A 10,000-nucleotide genomic window follows, 5' to 3' on the forward strand; every position below is an offset into this window, starting at 1 on the left:
TTAAATGAAATGATGATCCAAATTCCTTCCTTAGATGTCTGAAATAGATTGAAGATCACCAATATTAGCTGAAGATAAATGATAACGAGGTAGTTTTATTTCTCAAAGCCTGTTCATAATTCAGTTGTAATTTTCAGATTGGTATCTTGCACGATCGAGACAAGCTTGAGGTAAGCATTATTTTCGGATACTGTAACCGTGAAATGGGGAAAGCGATTTTAAGTGCTATATATAGGAGAAATGTTAAGATTTGAATAAAAAATTTTAGTTTCAATAGCCCAATTGAGTTTATAAAAGTTCTTTGCATGACTTGATAGCTTTAATTAAAAAGGAATCCCTTAAATCTCATTATGATGATTGTTCTCACAGACCTGTTCTGAAAGTAATGTTGACAAAAGAACGGCCATCTGATTATTCTTCCATTTTGTGAAGGTTATGGTGTTGGAATTTGGTGTTAATGTTTATTTTCTCTCTTAGGCATGCATTGGTTGTCGACATTCTTCAAGACGGAAGAGAAGGGAGCTTACGGCAAGAAATAACTACAAGGATGCAGTTTTAACTTCGTATTTACATAGATCGTATTTACGGTCTGAAAGGCTTGATAAATGTGTAAAAGCTGTTTTTTTAATAAATTTAAAATTGATAAATGTATTTTACTGGCACCATAGGTTCTGTTAAGTCGATGGCAAGTTGCCATGACGTAGTAACTTAGTTTCAGGTTAGAACATGGTGGCATTGGGTCTATACATTAACCATTAACAAAGTTTGCTTGTATCATCCCACTTTTTCTACTTATGCTTTCCCTACTTTCACGGACTTAGACTGCAGGAAACTTTCACCCCAAACGACAACTTGCCAAAGTGTAACGGTGTTCGAAAACTAGTCAATTTGATTGAAAGCTAATGGTAGATTTGTTACCTGTTGCAACGGATAGGAACCCTAATTGCCCATAAGTATCTATATTACTGGAATAATTCAAGGCTACATATTCAATAAGATGTCTAAGCATTAAATGAACTTTTTCCACCCTACTCGTTTTTGACTTTACTTTTTCACGCATCTCGACTCGTTTAGAAATTTTCGTATCCACTAGATTAAGTTTACTGCCTTGCGAATAAGTTCATATGCTTGGCTGTTAATCGTTAGTCCTAGGTTGAGAGATTACACGCCCTTTTGGCCAGGGTTAGTTCCCTGTTGAGCTTGAGCCACTGATTCCAGTAGGCTTTAGTTCTAAACATTCACGAGTCATGCTCGTGGTAAAGAATACAAAGTACACGCATTTTTGTATACAAGACTTTAGTGGCCCAGCCAGTTTAAGTTTGGTTTGCCCAGCCAGTTTAAGTTTGGTTTAGTACTAAAGGAAAGATTCGCTTAAGCTAACTCAAGTGTGCACCGGCGAAGTGAGCTGATTACACACCCTTTTGGCCAGGGTTAGTTCCCTGTTGAGCTTGAGCCACTGATTCCAGTAGGCTTTAGTTCTAAACATTCACGAGTCATGCTCGTGGTAAAGAATACAAAGTACACGCATTTTTGTATACAAGACTTAATGCCATTGCCAGTCTTTTTACCCCTTCGATATTTGGAACGTGACAACTAATTTTTGGACGATTGTTGGCGGAGATAGTAGTGACTCTGCTTGCCAAATGAAAAGTACTTTGTAAATTGTCCCTCCGATACGTAACTCAACTGCGGATGGTAAATTATGAAATCTATAATGTACGATACGTTGATACATTATTAATTAGGATAATCCTGTTTCTGCATTAAATAGTGAGGTTACTTTTGGCCTCTGAAACAGGGCCAATTTAATTAAATCTGCCTTAATTTTATTAAAAAGACTAACCAACAACTTAATGGGAATGGCGTTCAACTTTCAGCTAGAATAAAATGGTTATTGTAGATGAAGCCCTTTATTTTTATGAAAATGTTTCCACCCAGGACATCCCAACGGTTATGAAAATTTACCAAGGTTAAAAACTTTTGGACACATCACCGAGCCACTTTAATATCATATTTCCAAGAACCACGATCATTTAATGTTCATCTTAAGATTAAAATGAAGAAAATTAGGGCTTCTAAACGTCTGATATGGCTTGGTTATTTAAAATTTAATTTAAATTAACATAAAAGCCAATATACAGATTTCAACATTTCAGCACTGAACATTTGTAAATGTACTTATTTAAAATGTTGTACATGTGCATAGTTTGGGAATTTCATAAAGGTCACAAATAACACCTATAATTAGTTATTCTTTATTTTCAAAATCTACATATCAGTCAAGAATATGTACATACTGTAAATTTCATTTTCATTCAGCCCTTCCAGGATTGAAACATTTAAATGCTATAGGATATAGGATAAATATGCAGATAAAGAATAGCATGAGGAAATTTATTTAACAGATTATTCTATTTTCATACCGTTTTCAATGTATAGAATTAGCTTACCAGTAAAATAATTATGTAATTTTACCATATTAAGACATGAATTTACAACTTACGGTTTACACTATTTACGACTTCCCCACTTATAAATTTTATTCTAGCCTTGAGAGTATAACCGTACCAAGCTATTAAACCATAATTCCTACTGTGGCACACCGGAAACGGTAGAAATTAGAAAGTAGCATAATTATTACAAAATATAATATACCGTATCTTATATAAATCAGATGCAAATGATTATCACGGTCTTGGATCCACAAGAGTGGTTTCAACTATTTATGGTTCTGTGTAGTGACCCTCAACTTCAGTTGGGGGGGGGGGGGTCAGGATAGGGGTTTTCTATCAAGTTCCCCAAGAATCTATGCTCACCAATAGAGGGCATGTTCCAGTTCATTAAATCATGGATCTGTAGGAATAAAATAAAGAGTCAGTAGAAGTCGGCAAAAACATAATTTAAAAAAAATAATGATCATACCTCAGCCCTGTTGAGCAATACTGAACTATCACAGATTTCTAGCAGCAATTGTGTCATCATTCTATAAAATAGAAAAAAAAATTGCATTCAATTTTACTTACTTGAAGTTCGGAAGCAAAATTTTTGCCATCTTATTCAGCTTACTCTACATGTCCTTTCTGCAATAGAGGGGGTTGGGGAATTAGTATTGGAAATGTTGAAGTTCAACTTTTTTTTTTTTTACTTGCCAAATCAGACGTAAAGGATTATCACACTGTCTCGGATCCACAACAGTGGGTTCAACCATTTCTGGCTCTGCTGTGTAGCGACCCTCAACTTCAATGTTGAGATTATCATCATAATTTATAATTGTACAAAACACTGAAAATCCATTTAATTAAGATCCTTAGCACCAGCATATTCAGCAAGAACAGCTAAAGTTATCAATTTCAACTTACAACTAAGCAGATAAATTCCTATTGAATGAAGTCTTAGAAGAGGAATGATATCACTCAAATTTACTCTAGGGGCATGTGCTCATTTCAAAGTACCTATATTTTGTACCAAATTTATGTTCACATTTTAATTCTACACAAATTGAACCTTGCTTACCTTTAACAAGGGCAGAACAGACATCAGACATCAAATTTCTTGCCTCACTGTCAACACTGGGTTTTTACCATATTCAACACCTGTAATAGAAAACATAACTGAAACAAGGAGGTAATCAACTAATGTTCTACCTAAGAAATACATGTTCAGAAAGACCAATGCCATCGTCATGAATCATACGCTAGGGGCGAAATCCGTCATCACTTAATATAGCCAAATAAAGTTGGAGAGGCGCACGAGTCAACATACCTAATCCAAGGACGAAATAGGATCCTGGTAATACAGTGCTCCCAAATGCCATTCACTTTTGAGTGAAATTGCAAGCCATCTGATGAATATCCAGAAAGAAAACCAAATTATCAATATGGTCTTTTTGTGCATTGTTAAAGTGTGATGTAATGTTATCAGAATAAAAGTTGACATCAGTATATCAGATATATGCTTGTCATTGTGTCATCATGAAAATTCATAATGGTATATTATATAGTAGATGCATTTGGAAAAAATCTTTTCCCCTTTTCAGTGTAAAGACTTAAAATTCCACTCAAATACGATGTTAGGATTCCACCTTCCAAATTGTATGTGGAAGAAAATAAATTTTAACTATGGGTTAGATAATCCATTTAGATACTTAAATAAGCAATAATAGGGCAAACCTTACCTGCATGATTAAGTAGTTTCAATTGCACTTTCAATGATGAATACTACATACAGCACACTTGAATATCTGAAACACAAGACCTCCATTTATCTTTGGTTTTCAAATAATGTAAATTTTTGAAAAACAAGCACTTTCAGATTTAATGGTATTCCTCAAAAATATTTCAGACATCTAAGGAAGGAATTTGGTTCATCATTTTCCGCATTAAACATGTGTATTTACATAAAGTCTCACCTCAGCACAAAACTAGCCCAGACTAGTCAAAAGTATCCACTACATCAGCCATGAGATTTCACAATCCTGAAAGAGGAAAGTACAATTAAAAAAAGAAAATTACATTTGTCTAAAAATTTATATGACTTTAAATCAGTTAAAGAAGTTTCCACACATCTTGATTGAGACAGGGATAACAATCATCATGTAAAGTATATCAACCTAATGACCATATAATTAGGTCTACATATTATAATCTTAAGTCATTGAGTACTCAAGAGACAGCAAGTGTACAACTTAAAATGTACAAAAATAAATAACAAGGATTTGTATATGCAATATCAATTTGCAAGTTCATTTTAAATACAAAAATATATGCTTACCTGTATTTCACAAACTTAATTTACTGCAGCTGCTCAAACACCTGATAGAGGGATAAGGGGAAAAAAGTGTTTAGTTTAAAGAATACACATATATACATATATATCTAACAATAATACATCAGCCCTGTTGAGCAAATTTTGAACCATCACAGATTTCAAGTCAAATTCTGTCATCATTTCATATTCCAGTGATTAACTGCATATCATTTTACTTACCATAAAATGCATCTGGTCATATCAACTCGGCCTCAAAACTGACCAACTGCAAGAGGGGAAAACAAAATTAACTTTTGAAAATCAAAATAATTTCAGAAGTCTTCAAGTATTGTTCAGACGCAAAGGATTATCACACTGTCTCGGATCCACAACAGTGGGTTCAACCATTTCTGGCTCTGCTGTGTAGCGACCCTCAACTTCAATGTGAAAGTTATCATCATAAGTAACAATTGCACAAAATGGTTCTACCACACTACCACAACTTATCTTTAGCACGCCGAGTATATTTAGCAGGTAGATTCTACAATATGCCAAAATTTAAAACTAATGAATACTATGGAATATTACTATTTGCACAGCATATTGAGGAAACTTGTTAAATCTTGAAAAAGGAGTCAAATTTTACCTATAGGAGTGTTCAAATCCTATAAAAACTTGTACCAAACTTCCTAATTAATTTCCAACAACTGCAGAAAGGTGATCATGTACATCTTATGCTTTATTCTCAGCTAACAAATCAAATGCACTCAATTGGAGTGCAATTTCAGGGGAGAGGGGAATTTTCCCCTTATGTTCATTTCAAACAATCTCACCTTAATCAATGATAAATGCAACAGACAGCATAATTCTTGCTTAGGTGTCAACATCAATAGCATTCACCATCTCCAACACCTGTAAAAGACCAAATAAAATGAAACAACGGGATAATGAACAACTGTTGTAATTGATCAAAATATTTTCAGAAAGACCAATGCCATCGGCATGAATTTTACGATAGGGGCGAAATGCGTCATCACATAATACGGTCAAAGAACCTTGGAAAAGACAAAGCACAGGTCAACGTACCTAGACCAATCATGAAAGTGGCTCATTTGGCAACATGGTGCTCCACTGTTATCTTCTATAATCACAAATCTTTTCCAATACCACTGAAAGATAAAGTAAAATATTAATAGATCAAACTTTAATACAAATTACTACACAAGGAGGTTATTTCCTCAGAAAAAAAATTGACATCAGTATATCAGATATATGCTTGTCATTTTGTCATCCTTTAAAGCTCTACAATGCAATATTACCCAGCAATTGATACACATTTGCATAAAATAAACTAATATTTCATCCTATTTTATTCAAGATTCATTATTAAATAGTGTCAAGATTCTATCATACCAGGAAAGTTAAGTAATCAGCAATATGTAATTTGATAAATTTGATAAAAAAAAAAAAAAGTGAAAAGGATACACCTGGTAAATATATTTTCTTACCCCCTACAAGACAGGTAAATTTTCATATGGAATAATACAAAGTTTTATATATCGGTTAGAAAATTTCACAGGTTCTGATGTAATCATTAATAGGCCACTTCTTACCTCCAGGACCGATCGATTGTCAAGAACCGCCCGACGTGAACAGCTAGGTCATTAGCAACCCTCCATGACCTAATAGTTTCATGTTAAGTTTCAATGCTGTGGCTCATTCTGGGACAGTTGAAACACTGGAACCCTGAAGTAAACAAGATCACCAATTATATTTAGGCTTGACGTTTTGAAAATTTTGGATAATTTCATACCTTCAGATTTAATGGCATTCCTCAAAATTATTTCAGACATCTAAGGAAGGAATTTGGTTCATCATTTCATAAAGTAAATAAAGTGAAACTTGGAACAGTTCTTACCTGAGCAAAAGTCAAGCCTTATAGCAGCTACTATTCTCCAGCCGTAAGAATTCCTATTTTCAAACCTGAAACATGGAAGGCACAATTAAAAGCAAGAAAATTCCATTTACATCCAGGATGTTTTGATATCAATCAGTTAGTGAGGTTTCCACATAGCTTATTGAGACAGGGATAACAATCATATAGAGCATATCAACACAAGGTTTAAATATTACAAACCTTATAAAAATCACTGCTGGTCAGGTTTTGTCCCAATCAATCAATCAATCCTGAAAAGGAAGAAATCTTTAGCATTTGACAATATTGTGTTGACCTTTGACTAAAAATAATAAAATAAAAACACATCCACATAATCTATTGACATTATATAAAAATCTCAAAGGGATTCCAGAAGCTATAGAAATGGCGGAATAATTTTTAAATTACCAATTCATTAATCCTAACATGCATTTGTAGATTTTTTAAAAATCTATATGCGAATTGAATTACTTACATAGTAACAGAAAATGCTTACCTGCATTTCATGATCCTAAGATAAATCTCCTGCAATTTCTCAGACCTGATGAGAAAAAAAATATGGCATCAAGGTCTATTCAGAAAAAAATATATAATTTATAATACATATATACATCAGCCCTGTTGAGCAATATTGAACTATCACAGATTTTCTAGTCAAAATTTGTCATCATTAACTTTTGACATGACAAATGAGATTTGATTTTACTCACCATTAAATGCCTATGCCTCATCAAGTCAAGGCCAACACTTTGCCAACTGTAAGAGGAAGAACTACATTAAAATTTGAAAATTCACCAATAATTTCAAAGCTTTTTAAATGGTATTCAGACGTAAAGGGAATCACATTGTCTCGGATCCACAACAGTGGGTTCAACCATTTCTGGCTCTGCTGTGTAGCGACCCTCAACTTCAATGTTTGAAAGTATCATCAGATTATATACCATTTTCTCTCAAGAAAAAAAAAAATGAAACTTACCTTTCATTTTCTGCAACATCTCCAATGAAAATATGAAGGAAAGTATCTGAAAAGCAAGAACATAGATCAGAACATTTCACAAATGTGGAAAACCTCTTGCAAAGAGGAAATTTCAGTGATACGCAGATTGATGTATTATCATTTTGCCATTTTGACAATCGTAAGATGTCCCAAGTTTTGTCATCATTTAGGAACAAATTCTATAAAGTCATGTTGTACTACTTACCTCATCTTAATCAAAAGGTTCCACTACTGATGCACATGGGACCCAATTGGACTGGAGAACATCTGAAAAATGTCAACAAATTAGGAAATCTCTCCAGAACATTCATAGTCTAGTAACCAAAACTATTTTCAGTGATACGCAGATTGATGTTTTATCATTTTGCCATTTTGACAATCGTAAGATGTCCCAAGTTTTGTCATCATTCACATCATAAATTTGAAACTATATAGTCATATTTTTACCTTGTGCACACGTCATGTAGAGAAGGGGCAACTTCACTCATTCCAAAGTAAATGAGGCCGTTCTGTAAAATATTTACAAAATTACTAACTACTTCACAACAAAACACTTGTAATCCATGCAGAAAATTTCAGTGATACGCAGATTGATGTTTTATCATTTTGCCTTTGACAATCGTAAGATGTCCCAAGTTTTGTCATCATTAAAGTATACATTTGGTAAATAAAAATATGTTCAACACCATGTACCTTATCTGTATAAAGATTTCACTGGCAATAAGGGCAAACTCAATTATCCCATGTTCAAACTGGACAGTATCTGAAAAAATATGAAGATATTAGGAACAACTTCGGAAAATCAACTTCTAAAATAATCATTTTTAAAATTTCAGTGATACGCAGATTGTTGTATTATCATTTTGCCTTTTGACAATCGTAAGATGTCCCAAGTTTTGTCATCATTTAAGAGAAACTTGTATAACTTTAACAAGCAAGAACAAAATTCTATGCTTTACTTAGGCTACTCGCAAGATAAAGACAAACAAATTGAACATATTACTTACCACAAGTTCCTTCTATGGCATGTTATAGGGGCAAGACTTCAACCACCACAATACATCTTGCCAAGTTTCGAAGGCAAGGTCTTTCACGTTTATCCAGCCACACAATTTAAATACAAATGTACGCATATTGCTATCTTGGCTTAGTTGCACCAGAGACAGCATTTTATGCATCTTCACCTCTCCTTAACTTTCTTCCTCTGGAGCCTGACGGGTACACAACCTGTAATAGAACAGTTTCCATGAGGATTCAAATTTCATATTTTCTGTTACATCAACTTCTGCCCTTAATCTTTAGTTTTGCCTTTCAAAAAGGAAAATCGACTTGTGGTACAAAACACCAGTATACACGAGATATTAGAATAGCAACATCAATTTGCCATTTAACATAGCATAACCAAGGGAACAAATAGCTATTAATTTCAAGAAAATTGCAGTATGAACATGATCCAATCAAGTGAAACATGTCCATCACTGTAGGGTTGGATAAATAAAAGATAAATACTATACATCAAGTGAACATAATTATCCTATACAAAGTTGGAAAAAAAAGGATGCAAAAGCAATTTCTTTTTCAAGCTCTGTTGCACCAAAGCATCTTTGATATCACAAAAGACAAAGGAACTTGTGGTATATGAATTAAAGATCTAGTAATGGCAAATATTCTTTAAAATATAGGTTGACATCCTCGGCAATTAATTGTGAAATAAAGTTGGTTTATTGGTCTTTACCAAAGCATTAAGGATCAGACTCCAAGCAATAACTTTGCACATTTTACCTATTCTAGAATTTTGGATTAGATTTCCACCAAAGATCACATCAAGTTTCAAGTCAACTAAATGGAATAGTAAAAAAAAATATTCTAATCTAATGAAATACACCCCAAACATTTTGTAAGATATGCCAACTTGTGTCTAACAAGCATTACTATCATCCCATAACATTCAAAATAATATCTTCATATGGAAGATCAAAACAGTGAAATATATTCTAAACATCCTTTTCCCTCACATAAAAGTATAGGTGAATAAATTCCAGTGAGGCTTCAAAAATGCCAAATTAAAGACATACTAGCATTTCAAACAGTATTCCACACCATGGACACTAACACTGTCCATAATTTGTCTCTCCTTACACAACAGATGGTGCCCAACAAGATCAAATAAAGTTATGACTATAAAGCATCTCAAGTTTCTGCTCCTCTGCCCGGCTTTCTGCGACCACGTGGAGGAACGCAACGGAAATTTTGACTTGCTAATAAAAACGACTGAATAATTCGTAGGTTTTCTGTTCTATGTGAAGTTTTACGTGCGGTTT

General features: G+C 33.7%; 1 protein-coding gene and 2 long non-coding RNA genes across 7 annotated transcripts in view; 1 reads left to right on the forward strand and 2 right to left on the reverse strand.

The window, feature by feature from the left end:
* The window catches only part of LOC122267953 (uncharacterized), a 3,367-nt gene extending 2,674 nt beyond the window's left edge, over positions 1-693 (forward strand). For 3 of the 5 annotated variants that reach the window (XM_086553425.1, XM_086553423.1, XM_086553424.1), the window contains exons 9-10: positions 138-170; positions 478-647. In XM_086553425.1, the coding sequence (XP_086409551.1) occupies positions 138-170; positions 478-559 (115 nt within the window). In that variant the 3' untranslated portion in view covers positions 560-647. Of the gene's footprint in view, positions 1-137; positions 171-477 lie in introns of all 5 variants that reach the window. The other 2 variants (XM_086553422.1, XM_086553421.1) reach the window with 1 other exon arrangement.
* Positions 694-2,241: 1,548 nt separating this feature from the next.
* Positions 2,242-8,232, reverse strand: LOC122267949 (uncharacterized). Its single transcript, XR_006224550.2, has 18 exons — positions 8,127-8,232; positions 7,885-7,946; positions 7,659-7,704; positions 7,393-7,438; positions 7,179-7,223; positions 6,884-6,933; positions 6,665-6,729; positions 6,360-6,492; positions 5,833-5,915; positions 5,580-5,658; positions 4,987-5,032; positions 4,771-4,811; positions 4,409-4,474; positions 4,175-4,240; positions 3,763-3,841; positions 3,514-3,593; positions 3,024-3,080; positions 2,242-2,853 (listed from the first exon to the last, which is right to left on the reverse strand). It is a non-coding gene; the product is annotated as an uncharacterized LOC122267949 (long non-coding RNA).
* A 90-nt stretch (positions 8,233-8,322) lies between these two features.
* The window catches only part of LOC147468493 (uncharacterized), a 6,305-nt gene continuing 4,627 nt past the window's right edge, over positions 8,323-10,000 (reverse strand). Inside the window, exons 3-4 of the long non-coding RNA XR_015192434.1 lie at positions 8,687-8,906; positions 8,323-8,442 (exon numbers count right to left, since the gene is read on the reverse strand). This is a non-coding gene — a long non-coding RNA (uncharacterized LOC147468493). The remainder of the gene's footprint in view (positions 8,443-8,686; positions 8,907-10,000) is intronic.

Source organism: Penaeus japonicus, unplaced genomic scaffold, assembly GCF_977035675.1.
Source record: "Penaeus japonicus unplaced genomic scaffold, GWHDUDI00000001_assembly GWHDUDI00000028, whole genome shotgun sequence".
Lineage (NCBI taxonomy): Eukaryota > Metazoa > Arthropoda > Malacostraca > Decapoda > Penaeidae > Penaeus > Penaeus japonicus.